Here is a 16,298-nt window from a genome sequence, read left to right as displayed (position 1 = left end):
TTTGTTTTGTTTTTTAAGACAGGGTTTCTCTGTCCTGCTCTGTAGACCAAGCTGGCCTGGAATTTAGAGTCCGCCCGCCTTTGCCTCTTGAGTGTTGGGATTAAAGGAGTGTGCCACCATTATCTGTCTTTTATATTGTGATATTAACATGAGCTCTTGGAAATGAACAAGAAAGAAAAGGTTATGCTTTAAGGGAGGTGTGCTTGTGTGTCAAAGTTGACAAGGGGTGGAATGTCATCGCTCACTTGTCAAACCGGACACCTAGGAAGAGGGAACCTCACAGCTGAGGACTTGCTGCCATCAGATGGGCCCGTGGACATGTCTGTGGAGGCATTTTCTTGGTTGGTAATTGATGTAGGCAGGCCCAATCCACTGTGGGTGGTACATCCCTAGGTGGGAGGGCTTGGGTTGTATAATAAAGCCAGCTGATGGAGGGATGGAAAGCAAGCCGGGAAACAGTGTTCCTCCACGGTCTCTGCTTCAGTTCCTGTTTCCAGGTTCCAGCCTTGAGTTCTGAGTGTGGACTGTAACCTGTAAACGAAGTAACTCTCCCTTCCCCAAGTCACTTTTGGTCAGAGTGTTTTATCTCAGCAACAGAGAAGCAAACTAACACAGGGACAATTAGGCTGGGTGGCAGGATGTGAGTCAGGGCACCTGAGGGAGGGTGGGGCTCCCTGGGAAAGGTGGAGCAGGGTCCTTGAGCAATCAGCCCTGCAGGCTCCCTCTTTAATTTTTTTTGAAATTACATTTATTTTATATTATGTCCTGTGTTTGTATTGTATGTGGGTGCAGGCATATAGATTTAAGCACAACTTCTGGAAGTCAGTTCTCTCCTCCCATGTGGGAACCAGGCATCCAACTCAGATGGTCTCCTTTGGGGCAAAAGCAACTTCAGTCATGAAAAGTGGCTTCCTGGTTTTGAAGCATACTCTCAGAACCGCCCCCCCCCCCCCCGCCCGCACCCCCACCCCCATTGCCTGCCGAGCATCAAGAGCCTTGGACTCCTGCGTCCAGGGATCTCCGCTGTATTTGCTGAGGTTAAAGCGTGGTCCTAAAGGAGGAGGTGGTCTATGATCTGTGTCAAGTGGCTACGAGGAGCAGAAGAGGCTGCCACGTGGGAAGGAGGGCTCTCTGAGCCTGGGTGGGCAGCCCTCCCTGAATCCTGGGACATAAACCTCTAGTGCCCTCCAGATCCCACTGGGCAAACACCTACCTGGCTTGGAGGCTTGCATACCCCAGCAGAGGCCAGGTGTCATCCAAAAGCCCTGCACGGCTCCCACGGGTCCCGGGGTTGGGGAGACCCTACCACCCTCTCCCGCTGCCCACCCGCAGCCCCGCTCCAGTCACGTTCCAGCCGCCTGACTCAGGCCGCGGGGCGGGCGGGGAGCCGGGAGGCGGTGCCGGCGCCCGCTCGGCCCTGGAGGCGGCACCAGGAAGCACCCGCCCCGGCCGGAGCCGCCATGTAACCGGCGCCGCCCGGAGCCCCAGCCGCGCGGGCCCCAGAGACCCGCCCGCCATGGGAGACGAGGATGAGGACGAGGGCTGTGCGGTGGAGCTGCAGATCACCGAAGGTGGGTGCGGGATCCCGAGGCGGCTGTCCCAGATGGGAGGCAAGAGTCAGCGACCCGCTGGGCTCATTCACCCCCCTGTGCCCGCAGCCAACCTGACTGGGCACGAGGAGAAGGTGAGCGTGGAGAACTTCGCGCTGCTCAAGGTGCTGGGCACGGGAGGTGAGGAACCGCGCTCACTGGGCCAGTGCCCCTGGCATAGTGCTTTGGGCCTTCTGCCCGCTCACCCGCCTGGGCCTGGGCCTGGGCCTGGGCCTGGCTGCTGGGGAGGTCCCCCCACCCTTTCCCGGCACAGCTCCCCTTTCCCGCCCCGCCCTACCGTACCAGGGTTCCATGCCCACTTGCAGGGCGTTCAGGTTGACATCACTCCTCTCTGCAAAAGTCCTGTGCGTGCATGCCCCCTGTCGCGATTTCCTAGTCTCTTTGGAGGTTTGACTCTCTCCCAAGAGCTTTGCATAGCTTCTTCCCTTGTCCCCTTGCGAGCCCCACTCTTGTATTTTGCAAACCCCCAAGTCCGAGTTTGCACATCCCTCCGCTGTCTGGGAGCGCGCCTCTGCCTCCGGTGCCAGCGTTTTCATCCTTTCCCAGCTCTCCGATCGTCCCAGGTTGGCACGTGCCCCGCCCCCTCCCCGCCCCGCAGGCCTTCTGGAGTTGCAAGCTCCCCAGGTTAGCTTGCACTGCACTTAGCTTCTTAGGCTTAGCTGAGCACCCTCCAGGGAGGTGCTCACCTTTTCCTTAGAAGGCTCTGTCTTTGCACCCCTCCACCCCTCTTCCCACCAGTCTGCACCGCCCTCACATTTACAGCCCACCTTCCATCCGCTTGCTTGCTGCTCCCACAGCCTACGGGAAGGTGTTCCTGGTTCGGAAGGAGGGTGGGCACGATGCGGGCAAGCTCTATGCCATGAAGGTGCTACGCAAGGCGGCGTTGGTGCAGCGCGCCAAGACACAGGAGCATACCCGCACCGAACGCTCAGTGCTGGAGCTGGTGCGCCAGGCACCCTTCCTGGTTACACTGCACTACGCCTTCCAGACGGATGCCAAGCTGCACCTCATCCTGGGTGAGGGCCTGTCACACCCTGGCTTTGGAGGGGGGCGGAAGATAGGTTAGGCTACCTTATAGGGGAACATCTCAACCTCTTCTGCACCCCTAGACTATGTGAACGGTGGCGAGATGTTCACTCACCTCTACCAGCGCCAGTACTTCAAGGAGGCTGAGGTGCGAGTGTACGGGGGTGAGATTGTGCTGGCCCTGGAACACCTGCACAAGGTAAGAGAGGGCCTGGCTTCTGATTGCTCTTTGGGTACTGCCCCTGAGCCTGATGAGGGCTTCCTGTTTCAGGAACCTGGGTGGGGACCTTGAAAGAATTGCTTGCCTTGGCCTCCGGGCTTGAAACAACACTACCTGGTAGGGTCTCCTGCCCTAGAACCTTCTGGAAGGGGCTTCCCTCTAACAGGAACTCAGATTTACCTTCACCGGACTTCCTCAAGTGGTGACCTCAGACCTCAGTCCCCAAGGCTTTTGAAATGGGGCTTTTTGTTCTCATCACTCGTCTTGGAGACCTTGGCCACAGGTCTTTATAACTTCAGTGGTTCCTTTCTATTCCTTTCTTTTTTATTGCACGTGAGTGTAGGTACATATGTGTCACAGCATGTATGTGGGTCAGGTTCTGTAACATTACTTCTCTCCTTCCACCTTTACATGGGTCCTGGGGATCAAATTCAGGTTGTCAGCCTTTCCCGGCAAGTACTTTATCTGCTGAGCCATCTTGTGTAAGATCCCAGCATCTCATGTAGCCCAAGCTGGCCTTGAACTCCTTACTTTGTCAAGAATGACCTGGAACTTCTGGTCCCGCTGCCTCTGTTTCACAATGCCCAGTTTTGTGTGGTTTTGGGGATCCAACCCAGGGCCACATGCTGGGCAAGCACTCCACTAACAGCTCCTGCCTCACAGCAGCCTTTTCTTCTTTTTCCCTTTTTGGTTGGTTTTGTTTTGTTTTAGACAGGGTCTCACTCGGTGGCCCAACTCTCCTGGTAATTGCTGACTAGCTAGACTGGCCTCCTGACGTAGCCTCCTATGTACTAGGATGACAGGTGTGACTTTACATGCCTGGGTCCAGTGGCGTTTCTAATGCTTAGCTCTGCCTGGGCTCAGTCCTGCCCTGGAAATCACCCTGCAGGCTAAAGATCTTCAAGATACCTCTTTATCCCAAGTGAGGACCCACAGGGCTATGGCTGTGTAGGGTGTCCATTAGGGCAACACTCAGTGTCCCTTCTGTTCTGCTAGCTGGGCATCATCTACCGTGACCTGAAGCTGGAGAATGTCTTGCTTGATTCGGAAGGTCACATCGTCCTCACAGACTTTGGGCTAAGCAAGGAGTTTCTGACAGAGGAGGTGAGTGGATAGCCAGTGTGGTCCGCGGTGCTCCCAGCCAGACCTTTGTCCTGCTCCCTCCGTGTCAGCACCCTGGGGGCTGCAGAGTGGATGGGTACAAAGGTTCCCACTGTTTCCCCAGGATGTCTAAAGTTGAGCAAGTTCTTCTCTAAGCCTTTAGGGCCGTTGGGACATGGGAGGGGTTGAGGTATCCAAATGGGTCCTTTCGGCTTCCCAGAAAGAGCGGACCTTCTCCTTCTGTGGTACAATCGAGTACATGGCCCCCGAAATCATCCGAAGCAAGGCTGGACATGGCAAGGTGGGTTATCTGGGTGAAGGTGGCAGGGTGAGGCTGAACACACAAGGCCTTCACTCTGGCCCTGCCCCATAGGCTGTGGACTGGTGGAGCCTGGGTATCCTGCTCTTCGAGCTGCTGACAGGGGCCTCGCCCTTCACTTTGGAGGGAGAGAGGAACACTCAGGCTGAGGTGTCCCGGTAAGTTGTACAGGTCATGGAGGGCAGCTGAGGGCTCTATGGCCTGCCTGGGCTGGGCTGGGAGGGGGCTTGCTGCCCCTGACACCCCCACCCATCCTCCCAGACGGATCTTGAAGTGCTCCCCTCCCTTCCCCCTCCGGATCGGGCCTGTGGCACAGGACCTGCTGCAGCGGCTGCTGTGCAAGGACCCTAAGAAGAGGTTGGGCGCGGGTCCCCAGGGTGCGCAGGAAGTCAAGAGTCACCCCTTTTTCCAGGTGAGGCTTTTAACCTATGACCTCCTCTCATATCCATGCTGGGTAGCACAAGTGTGTCCATGTTTTTCTGACATTATGCACAATGAGGGGTCAAGGGGAGGAATGTGGAGACTCCACTGTCCTCAGGCTACTCTCTCCAGGCAGTTCCCTGAGGTCACGGGAACTGGCATGGAGCCTTCACATCAGACCTCACTGCATGAGTTTTCCTAGATGCTGCCTCCTTCTGTTTACATGTATGGATCAGATTTGGCATCTGTCTGATATGGCAACAAGAACATCCACTTGTGGGTGTTTCCTGGGGCCAGGCACTCTGCCTCCATACTGGGATCCCAGCCGAGGGCCTCCTTGGTTGCTCTCAGATCAGAGTCTTCCTCTCCCAGGCTAACATGGCCCTAGGCAGAAGTGTGGGCAAGAGTGGAGCCCAAGATGCAGATGAGCAGGGTCCACTTCCTTCAGGGAATTTCAGGGATACCCCCAAGCTCAGACTGGGTGCTGGGAGAGTACTCACCTGTCATTCTGCAGAAGCCCCAAGGTCTTTGAGGCTTGACACTTGGAAGGGATGTTCCCTTCCTTCTGCCCTTTCTTTGGAAAGCTCTTTGGACACACAGACACACACAGACACACAGACACACAGACACACACAGATACACACAGACACACACACAGACACACAGACACACACACAGACACAGACACACACACAGACACACACAGACACACACACACACACACACACACACACACACACACACACACACGAGTGGGTTGTCTTTGAGAATCTAAGCTTTACTTTTTCTCCCTCTCCATTCTTAGCTTGTGGCATCCATTCCCAGGGTTGCTTTGGGGCTCGGAAGGGCTGCTGAAGCTCTTGCTGTCTAGGCTGCTTCCCAGGCAAGAAGCAGGAGGAGGAAGGGCAGGCAGGGAGGGCAGCTGCCAACTGCTCCTACCTTCCCTCCCAGGTGCTTCTTGACAGCATCTGCTTGCAAACGATTGGGTACAGCCAGCCACAAGGAAGTGTTTGTAAGATGGTGCATCCTGGTTATGTTAGGATTATGGTGCTAAAAAAAAGACAGGGAAAATGGGTGTTGGGTAGAAATTAGTTAGCTCTATTACATTAGTCTAAACATATATAAAAGGGCAGGTGCTCACTCCCAGAAGTGAAAAATCCAAAGAACAGTGTTTCTTCATTCAGGAATATTTGTCTATTTATTTTTATTTCTCTACACAATGTGTCTGCAGTGTCTGTGAAGGGCAAAAAAAGGCATCAGACTGGATCATTGTGAGCTGCTATGTGGATGCTGGGAATTGAACCCGGATCCTCTGGAAGAACAGCAGCCAGGGCTCTTACCCACTGAGCCATCCCTCCAGGCCCAGCTTGTTTGTGTTTTGATGTCATTGCCGTTACAAGTTCAGGAACTGAGAGTGGAGTGGAAGCTCTGTAAGGGGAAAGAGAGGGGGTGGAGCAGGGAGGCTGCCTACTTCAGGGTCGTGGCCTTTGCTCTTGGGGAGTGGCCCAGTGAGGGTAACAGAGGAAAGTGGGGTCTCCACGTCCTGTCCTCTGACCTCTTATTGTATGTTGTGTCAGAAACACCACAGGGGCTCCTTTGCATCACTCCACAATGTCAGCATTAATTGAGTAACAATAAACTCACAAGCTGCATCAGTTTGATTGGTTGATGTCTATCAGGTAATCTATCCAGTTTCACTTCATAACTGGCTGTGGGTACTCAGAGGGTTTTTGAGACAGGGTTTCTCTGTGTAGCCTTGGCCTTGAACTCAGAGATCTGCCTGCCTCTGCCTCCTGAGTGCTGGCATTAAAGGTGTGCACCACCACCACCTGGCACCCACTGGTTCTTTTATTTTAATCTTTTTTAAAACTTATTTTTGCACTGGGTGTAGTTGTGAGTGAAGGCCAGCTTGGTCCACACAGTGAGTTCCAGGACAGCCTGGTCCACACAGTGAGTTCCAGGACGCCAGGGCTATGTTGAGAGTCCTTGTCTCAACAAACCAAAAGCCAGGATTCTCTTTCCACTCTGTGTGTCCCATGGAGTGAGCTCAGGTTGAAGCCTCGGTGGCAAGCGCCTTTATCTGTGAAGCCATCTCACCTCCCTTTATTCCCGTCTTTATACGTGTCAACTCTCCAATCACCGGTCCACATGCCACACAGTATACAAATATGCAGAATGGCTAAGAAAGGGTTAAAGAGTGACTGCTGAGGTTGTCCTGAAGGCACAGAGCAGATGCAGGGCCAGACAACAGGCTGTCTCTGGGCCCAGTCTGAAGTAGGCTGAATGTCACTGAAGGAGTAGCGGTGTGGGAACCTGGGTCAGAGGCAGGAGTCCTCTGCTGTGACAGTTTTCCTGGATGAGGTTGTTGCCTGTGACACAGTGACTAGTCAGAAGGCCAGCCACATTTTGGTCTTGGGATCCTTCTTTTCATAGTTCCAGGTGAGAGACTTCCTTTAAATGTGATATGTTCGTGGGACTGAGTTTTTCTGATATCCCACCAGGGTCTCAAACTCCCTATGTAACTGAGGATGAGCTTGTATTTCTGATCCTCCTGCCTCCATCTCCCCAGTCCTAGGGTTACAGGTGAGCCCAGTTGATGCATTCTGAGGATTCAACCAAGGGCTTTGTGCACATCTGGGGGAGTTCTCTGTCACCCGAACTTCACCCTGGCTCATGGATTGGTATATTTCAGGTGTCCTGATTTATTAGATACAAATATTTATCAGCTTGTGCCCCTGGCTGTGCTGGCAGATGGTACTTGTTTACCTGTATTAACAAGATGTAAAGTCATTCTTTCTCGGCAGTTAGACTCAAGATGGAGTAACTCAGGTCAGTCACTCAAGGCTAGGCACAGCCTGAAAGGTCCTATTCCGGACAACCAGAGTGACTCAGACTGTTCTCACCTCTCACCCCTGACCGTTCCTCCCTAGGGTCTGGATTGGGCTGCTTTGGCTGCCAGGAAGATCCCAGCCCCATTCCGGCCCCAGATTCGCTCAGAGCTGGATGTGGGTAATTTTGCGGAAGAATTCACTCGGCTGGAGCCTGTCTACTCCCCCGCTGGCAGCCCTCCGCCTGGGGACTCTAGGATCTTTCAGGTGAGTGGGAACCCACTGGACCCTGATGGAGGAGATGCAGGACACTACTGCCTGCTTCAGTCCTGCTGGCAAAGTCCCTGTGCAGTCTGGGTCACGCTGGATACATCTCCATAGACCTCTCCACTTCCCAGAGGTTGCCTGAGGTTGTCAGTCACAGAAGCCACCACAGCTGTGTCACATCTGCTCACCTCCTTAACATTTTCATTTATTTATAATTATTATATTAATTATATTAATATATATATATATATTGTCTGTTTGAATGTTTATGCACCATGAGCATGCCTGGTGCCTAAGGAGGCTGGAAGAGGGTGTCAGATTCCTTGGGACTTGAGTACAGACAGTTGTGAACTGCCAAGTAGGTGCTGGGAATCAATCCCAGGTCCTCTGGAAGAGCAGCGGGTGCTCTCGGCTGCTGAGCCATCTCTCCAGCCCCTGTTCCCCCTGTATATCCATGGGATTAAACATAAGGCCTTACTTGTGCTAAGGAGTGCTCTGTCACCGAGCCATGCCTCAAGCCCGCCTTTGCTTTTTATTTTGAGACACGGTGTTGATAAGTTGCCCACGCCAGCCTTGAACTTCCTATCTCTGCTCAGTCTCCTGAAATACAGGCCTGCACCTCCAGGCCTGCTTTTCATTTCCTCCCCATCCCACCATCTCCTTGTTATATAAAAAAATCGCTTTAGAGCAGTGGTTCTCAACCTTCCTAATGCTGCGACCCGTTCATATAGTCCCTCACGTTGTGACGACCCCCAGCGATAAAATTATTTTTGTTGCTGCTGTAATTTTGCCACTGTTGGGCTGGAGAGACGGCTCAGAGGTTAAGAGCACTGACTGCTCTTCCAGAGGTCCTGAGTTCAATTCCCAGGAACCACATGGTGGCTCACAACCATCTGTAATGAGATCTGATGCCCTCTTCTGGCCTGTAGTCATATATGCTGTGATGTAATAAATAAATAAATCTTAAAAAAAAATTAAAAAAAAATTTGCCACTGTTATGAATCGTAGTATAAATAGCTGATACTCCTGAAGGTCTTAGGTGACCCCTGTGAATGGGTCACTCCATTCCAAAGGGCTCATGACCCCGCAGGCTGAGAACCACTGCTTTAGGGTCTGGAGAGACTGCTCAGTGTTTAAGAGCACTGGCTGTTCTTCCCGATGATAGGAGTTCAATCCCCAGCACCCACATGGTGGTTTACAACCATCTACAACTCTAGTTCCAGGGGATCTGATGTCCTCTTCTGGCCTCTGAGGACACTGCCCACATGTGGTGCACAGGCATTCATGCAGGCAAAACACCCACACATATAGAATAAATAAATTAAAAAAATATTGCTTTTGCCAGGTGGTGATGGTGCATCCCTTTAACCCAGCACTTCCAAGACAGAGGCAGGTGGATCTCTGTAAGTTGGAGGCCAGCCTTGGAGGATAGCCAAGGCTACACAGAGAAAGCCTGTCTTGAAAAACAAAAACAAAAATATTTATGAAGGGCTGAGGTGGCAGCTTGGTTGGCAGAGAGCTTGCTTTGCATATGTGAAACTTGGGTTTAGTCCCAGCACTGTATGAGCTACGTTGGTGCTGCCACTCATAATCCCAGCACTCAGGAAGTACAGGCAGGAGGATCTGGAGTTCAAGGTCCTCCTTTGCTACATATGGAGTATGAGACTAGCCTGGGATACATGAGACTTAGTCTCAACAATTATTAATAATTTTCAAAATTGCTAAGTGGGCACTCAGGGGAGAGAGGCTATGCATATACCACATCTAGGCATGGCCCTGGCATGGCACATTTGTTCAGAAATTTAGGGCTGAATGACTAGGCTTGCCTTAGCTCTGCATCCAGGTCCTGGGATGGTGTGGTCCTGTGTGAACTGTGTACCTCAGTGCTTACCGTTGTCTGACCTGATGCCGCAGACAGTGCACTGCACTTTCTGGAGGCACCAGGCCACACCTCTGTTGTTTCCCTTGCCCCAGAGCAGACACCTGGCTAGCTCCCCATTGGCCAAACCACCTGGCTCCCTTTCCTGTGCACCTGAGCCCAGCACCTATTGCTGATCAATTTGACATGACTGATCTGGAAACCCCTAAGGAGTGTGATTAATTCCTGTGTCCACCAGGCCTAGGGCTCAGGTTCAGCCTTAGAACATAGTTCAAACATACTGTATAAAAACAGAACAATAGTGAGGATGATGGATCCAGCCAGTTATGATGGTATTACACTGGTCATCCCAGCACTCAGAGGGCTGAGGCAGGAGGATTGAGAGTTTGATGTTAGCACAGGAAGACTCTGTGTTGAGCACCTACAGTGTGATCCAGGCACTGGGGATGTACCAATGACCTTAATAGGAGAAAATACCATCCACTTGGAGTCGGTTTTAAAGAAACCAATGATGTCACGTGGTAATGTACACTTGTAAACCCCAGCTTTGGGATACTGAGGTAGAAGGACTGATGTGAGTTTGATGATAGCCTGGGCTACATAGTGAGTACCAAGCCAACCCAGGCTACATGACATGGCCTGGTCTTTCAACAAAGCAAAGACTGGACATGGTGGCACAGGCCTTTTAATCTCAGGACTCAGGAGGCAGAGCCAGGTGAGATCTCTGTGAGCTCAGGCTAGCCTAGTCTACATATAAGACTGTGTCTCAAAACAAATGAACAAACCCAAAACAACAACAGCAAACAAAACCAAAGATAAGCAAAACAATAACAACAACAAAACTTTGAAACTGCCAGGACTTGGGTCTATATGAAAGGCAGAGGTCAACTTTCCGATCTCTTGGCCTTTCCTTGGCAGCCCCGCCTGGCAGAGGAGGCTAAAGTCTGGTTTTGAAAGGAAGAGAGTTGTTTCCCCTGTAGCAGATACTGCGGAATTAAGTTAAGCGTGTATGACCACAGATGCAGCCCTTCTGCACAATCCTGGGCTGCTAGTCTGTGCTAGGTACTTGGCGGGTAGAGGATTGTCACTGTGATGAGAAATGGGGGGTTGGGGTGTCACACACGAGGAGGATAGACATGGCCCCAAGTGACACATTTCATTCCACCTGCATGTAAGAATACGCCTAACTGCCCTTTTGTGGAGGTCTTCCCTCTGATGAATTCAGTCCCCCAAACCCCCACCCACTGCACTAACTTGCACAGCAGCCCCCATGGGCCTCTGCCCCTGACATTTGTCCTTGCAGGGATACTCCTTTGTGGCACCGTCCATCCTCTTTGACCACAACAATGCAGTAATGACAGATGTCCTGGAGGCACCAGGTGCGGGACACAGGCCTGGCAGGGCAGCAGTTGCCAGGAGTGCCATGATGCAGGTGGGCTAGCCTCGGATGGCGACAGTATTGGTTTTATTGGAATCCTCTGGGTTGGGGGACTCTGGCCTGGTTCTACCGGTTGCTGGTGTTATGACTTGGGAGTGGGCCATCAGCCATGACATGGCCACCCGACTCCAGGGTGAGAATCTGACTGCCCCCTCATTGCCTCCAGGACTCGCCCTTCTTCCAGCAGTATGAGTTGGACCTTCGGGAGCCTGCACTGGGTCAGGGCAGCTTCTCTGTGTGTCGGCGATGTCGCCAACGCCAGAGTGGCCAGGAATTCGCTGTCAAGATCCTCAGCCGCAGGTGGGAGTGGGCTTTGGGCAGGGCCCACAGAGAAGCCCCGGGATAAGGGCCCAGGAGGCCACCGTAACTCCTCCTGCTTTGTCCCTAGGCTGATGGAGAACACACAGCGTGAGGTGGCTGCCCTTCGCCTGTGCCAGTCACACCCCAACGTGGTGAATTTGCATGAGGTGTTTCATGACCAGGTGACTGACGCTTGTTAGGGGCGGACTATGGAGTGGGGGACGGAGAGAAGAGGGAGACCCTAAGAGTGGGATCTGAGGGGTCGTAGGACCTGAGGACTGTGGGACACGGCTGAGTCTGGAGGAGGAACGTGAGGAGGATGCTCAGGAGGCGGAGCTTAGGGGATAGATAAAGAGGTCCCCGGAAGCAGTTAATGGGGGTGTGTGTGTCCAGGAGTGGAATTGGAGGGCTCCCAAGATACCGAGGCCGGCAGGTGGTGGAAGTGACCCTCCCCGCCTGCGCCTTCCGCAGTTGCACACTTACCTGGTCCTGGAGTTGCTGCGCGGAGGGGAGCTGCTGGAGCGGATCCGAAAGAAGCGGCTCTTCAGCGAGTCGGAGGCCAGCCAGATTCTGCGCAGCCTGGTGTCCGCCGTGAGCTTTATGCACGAGGAGGCGGGCGTGGTGCACCGAGACCTCAAGCCAGAGGTGGGCGCGGGGTCCGGGCGGTGGGACAGGACTGCCTGGCACCTGCGCCGGGCTGCCACTGACTGTCGCCCGCCTCCCTTCTGTAGAACATCTTATATGCAGATGACACGCCCGGGGCCCCTGTAAAGATCATCGACTTCGGGTTCGCGCGACTGCGGCCGCAGAGCCCAGCAGGACCCATGCAGACACCTTGCTTCACGCTGCAGTACGCAGCCCCCGAGCTGCTGGCACAGCAGGGCTATGATGAGTCCTGTGATCTTTGGAGCCTGGGTGTCATTTTGGTAAGGTTCTCGGAGGCACCTGAGGTTACCAAGTGTGTTAGTGGGGGAGCAGTGTCTTTGAGGCCAGGATGCAAAGCAGGGTCTCTGTGATACTGGGATTGAGAGCCCATCACTCTTGGGACCATGCAGTGGAGAGGGCCGTGGTGCTGTGGGTGGGTTGAGGATGCTGCCTCCATCTTGCATCCTGGACCCCTCTCACTCCATCATCTCCCCCTAGTACATGATGCTGTCGGGGCAAGTTCCCTTCCAAGGGTCCTCTGGCCAAGGCGGGCAGAGCCAGGCAGCTGAGATCATGTGCAAGATCCGTGAAGGGCGCTTCTCACTGGACGGGGAAGCCTGGCAGGGTGTGTCAGAGGAAGCCAAGGAGCTGGTCCGAGGTGCGGAACTGGAGGGCTTGTGCATGGCTGAGGAGGGGGTTTGTGTGAGGCAAGCGAGTCCTCTATCAGACGTCCTGGTTGAGGGACAGGTGCGGGAAGCAGAGTAAGTCTCCCTTTCCAGCATGTCCCTGCCTCGCCACCAGGGCTACTGACAGTGGACCCAGCCAAGCGGCTGAAGCTGGAGGGGCTGCGAGGCAGCTCGTGGCTTCAGGACGGCAGCGCGCGCTCTTCTCCACCGCTTCGGACGCCCGACGTGCTGGAGTCCTCTGGGCCAGCTGTGCGCTCTGGGCTCAACGCCACTTTCATGGTAAGGGGCAGACCGCTGGTGGGCGGAGCCCGGCCTTTGATGGGTAAAGGGGCCTGACCTCCGGAGGCTGGGGGCCTGGGGCTTGTAGATCTGGACACTATGGGATGCGCTCCAAGACTCCAAGGCGAGGATCAGCAAACCCAAATCAGGCCAGGTGGGGACACTTACCCTCCTCTTTCCCAGGCATTCAACCGAGGCAAGCGAGAAGGCTTCTTTTTGAAAAGTGTGGAGAATGCGCCTCTAGCCAAGAGGCGCAAGCAGAAGCTCCGGAGCGCAGCTGCCTCCCGCCGGGGCTCCCCAGTGCCTGCCTCCTCGGGTCGCCTAACAGCCTCTGCCACCAAGGGGACACCCCGCCGAGCCAACGGCCCCTTGTCCCCCTCCTAGCTCCCGCCACTGTGACCCCCTTCCCCTTAGGAGCTGTGACCCTTAGGAGCTCGGTGCTGCCAGCCGCTCCCACTCTGATCCCCAGGAATTGCCCCCCTCCGCTCCCCACCCAGTCCCAGACAGAGCAGAAGTATTTTTATAAGCAGAGATTTTTTAAAAAATGTCTTACCAGATAAGAGTTGGGGACACAGGGAAGCAAGTGTTGTGAGCAGAGTGGGGTTTACCACCCCGCCCCACCCCCACGCTGCTCATCCAGAGAGAAGGCCTTTCTCAGGGCCTACTCCACTAAGGAAGGGCATCCTTTCCCATTCTTAAGCACGCAGTTGCCATGGGGAAGAATCAGGAGCCCCCCCTCCTGTGCTCCCCTGGGGTCTTGCCCCTGGGAGGGGATATCCGTCAATATGATGTCACTTTATGGACCGTGTGCAATTATGTCCACCAAAGACCTGTGTTGGGAATGGGAGAGAGACGCTGGGGGACCGCTCGAGCATTTCTGAGATGCACCATTTTTATGTCATCTGCTGCTCCCTTAGTGGGGCTAAGGGGAGAGGTAGGGGCTCCCCTTGTAGGGGAGCCCCTTTGTCACTCACCCATTCCCCATGGGCATAGCTGCCTCTGGCTGCGGGTGGAGCCTTGGGGGGCTGGGCTAGGCGTCCACTGTCACTGCCCCAGCCCCTCTGGGCTGTGCCTTTGACTTTAAAATAAATCCATCCAGTGCTGCATGTGGTATCCGTGGTACGTGTTCGTGGTGGGTGTTTCTGGAGCTGGGGGTAGAGGGACAGGTAAGACCTTCGAGAGGGTGTCAAGAAGGTGGCTTTCATCCTTTGTTACTTAGCTGTGTGTGTGTGGTGTACACCTGTGCATGCAGGTGTGCATGCATCAATGTGTATTTGTGTGTGGAGCCCTGAGGTCCATGTAGGTTGCTTTTCCTTCATTGTTCTCCATCATGAGTATTAATTAATTAAAATTTTTTTTTTCGAGACAGGGTTTCTCTGTGTAGCTTTGCGCCTTTCCTGGAACTCACTCTGTAGCCCAGGCTGGCCTCGAACTCACAGAGATCCACCTGCCTCTGCCTCCCCGTGCTGGGATTAAAGGCGTGTGCCACCACCGCCTGGCTAATTAATTAATTTTTAAGACAGGGTCTCTATATAGCTTTGGCTGTCCTGGAATTCAGTATGTAGACCAGGTTGGCCTCAAACTCACAGAAATCCATCTGCTTCCGTTTCCCAAATGCTGGCATTAAAAGCATGGACCACCTTGATCGGGCCTCCATCTTTATTTTTTGAGACTGTGTTTCTCACTGAACCCAAGGTAGATCTACTGGGTGGGTGAGGCAAGTTAGCCATCAGCTTCAGGAATCCATCTGTGCCTTCCCTCTGTAAGGCTGGGGATGCAGGCTCCTATGCCATACCTGGCTTTTTATATGGATCCTGGGGACCCCGACTCATGTCCTCCTCCTTTACTGGATGCCCCTTACTGACTGACTCACCTCCCAGGCTCATCACTTTGTTTCGTTTGTATGTGTATGCCTGTTTACATTAGCGTGGGTGTGCATGTGTTCAGGTGCATGTGTGCATGTGTGCAGGTTGACGATGAGAGGCTTCCTCCATTACCTTTCATCTTATGCACTGAATTGCAGCTAGGATTTGCAAATGGGGCTGGTTTGGCCAGCCAGCTAGCTTGGGGATCCCTACTTAGCCTTCTGGGCCACCAAGCCCATTCCACATTTATGTGGATCCTGGGATTGTTCCTTACTGAGCCAACCTCCCACCCTTTCCCCCACTCCCACCCTCCACCCCCGTCATTTGCCTTTTGAGATCCAGTAGCCCCCAGACTGTTCTGGAACTCTCTATGAAGTTGAGGGAGTAGTTACTGGAACCTGGAACTCTTTACCCCCTGCTTCCACCTCCTGAGTGTGTGCACTACCACAATCCAACCTGGTGCCTTGTGCATGCCAGGGAAACATTCAACCAGCTCTCAGGCTTAAAAAAAACTTTTGCCAGGCGGTGGTGGCGCACGCCTGTAATCTCAGCACTCGGGAGGCAGAGCCAGGCGGATCTCTGTGAGTTCGAGGCCAGCCTGGGCTACCAAGTGAGCTCCAGGAAAGGTGAAAAGCTACACAGAGAAACCTGTCTCGAAAAACCAAAAATAAATAAATAAATTAAAAAAAAAACAACCCCAAAAACCAAAAACCAAAAAACTTTTATTTTTTTTCCTTTATTTTTATTTATGTGTATGTCTGTGCACCACATGCACACAGTGCTATCTGAAGCCAGCAGAGGGTGCCAGATTCCCCGGAACTAGAGTTATTAGTTGTGAGCCACCCTTTGGGTGCTGGGAATCAAACCCAAGTCCTTTAGAAGATCAATTGGTGATTTTTTTTTTTTTTATCTGAGGATCGAACCCAGGGCCTTGCACTTGCTAGGCAAGTGCTTAAATCCCCAACCCAATTGGTGCTTTTTTGTTTGTTTGTTTGTTTAAAGATTTATTTATGTATTGTGTATACGGTGTTCTGCCTGCATGTATGCCTGCAGGTCAGAAGAGGGCGCCAGAGCTCACTGTAGATGGTTGTAAGCCACCATGTGGTTGCTGGGAATTGAACTCAGTACCTCTGGAAGAGGAGCTAGTGTTCTTAATTGCTGAGCTATCTCTCCAGCCCTCAGTGGTGCTCTTAACAACCTCAGAGCTATCTTTCTAGTCTTGCTCCTGAGTTTTTGACATAAGCCAAACTCATCTGTGTGTGGACAGCTCTGGACAGGTTTGTGACTAGTAGATAATTTTAGCTCAGTTAAGCAAAATACAAGCCTGTTTTAGTCTCTTGAAACTTCTGGCCAGGCCAGATCTAGGTAAAAGCAGTCCTCTGGATCACATTTCCCAGTGTTCCTTTCTTATTCAG

At 53.2% G+C, this 16,298-nt stretch overlaps 1 protein-coding gene across 2 annotated transcripts; it reads left to right on the top strand.

The window, feature by feature from the left end:
- The first annotated feature begins 1,123 nt into the window (after nt 1–1,123).
- Rps6ka4 (ribosomal protein S6 kinase A4) lies at nt 1,124–14,131 on the top strand. Of its 2 annotated transcripts, none has more exons than XM_036203117.1 (17): nt 1,124–1,571; nt 1,659–1,730; nt 2,408–2,626; nt 2,720–2,835; nt 3,853–3,960; nt 4,178–4,258; nt 4,331–4,434; nt 4,538–4,688; nt 7,627–7,791; nt 10,974–11,102; nt 11,275–11,408; nt 11,497–11,590; nt 11,880–12,053; nt 12,140–12,334; nt 12,552–12,711; nt 12,855–13,018; nt 13,202–14,131. In XM_036203117.1, exons 1-17 carry the CDS (start codon nt 1,517–1,519, stop codon nt 13,400–13,402), a joined length of 2,322 nt encoding a protein of 773 aa, XP_036059010.1. In that variant the 5' UTR covers nt 1,124–1,516; the 3' UTR covers nt 13,403–14,131. The 2 variants fall into 2 exon arrangements, with proteins under 2 accessions (XP_036059010.1, XP_036059015.1); XM_036203122.1 differs by having other exon boundaries at nt 1,127–1,571; nt 1,659–1,684.
- Nucleotides 14,132–16,298: the final 2,167 nt, after the last annotated feature.

Source organism: Onychomys torridus, chromosome 1 (genome assembly GCF_903995425.1).
Source record: "Onychomys torridus chromosome 1, mOncTor1.1, whole genome shotgun sequence".
In the NCBI taxonomy this organism is placed as follows: domain Eukaryota; kingdom Metazoa; phylum Chordata; class Mammalia; order Rodentia; family Cricetidae; genus Onychomys; species Onychomys torridus.
This window is presented reverse-complemented; position numbering and strand designations above follow the sequence as displayed.

Excerpts from the sequence above, each read along its gene's own strand:
- Rps6ka4 (XM_036203117.1), top strand. The coding sequence starts at position 1,517 with ATGGGAGACGAGGATGAGGACGAGGGCTGTGCGGTGGAGCTGCAGATC. Across the intron at positions 4,435-4,537 it reads ACTCAGGCTGAGGTGTCCCG|ACGGATCTTGAAGTGCTCCC; the intron begins GTAAGTTGTACA and ends CCATCCTCCCAG. Across the intron at positions 12,054-12,139 it reads ACCGAGACCTCAAGCCAGAG|AACATCTTATATGCAGATGA; the intron begins GTGGGCGCGGGG and ends TCCCTTCTGTAG.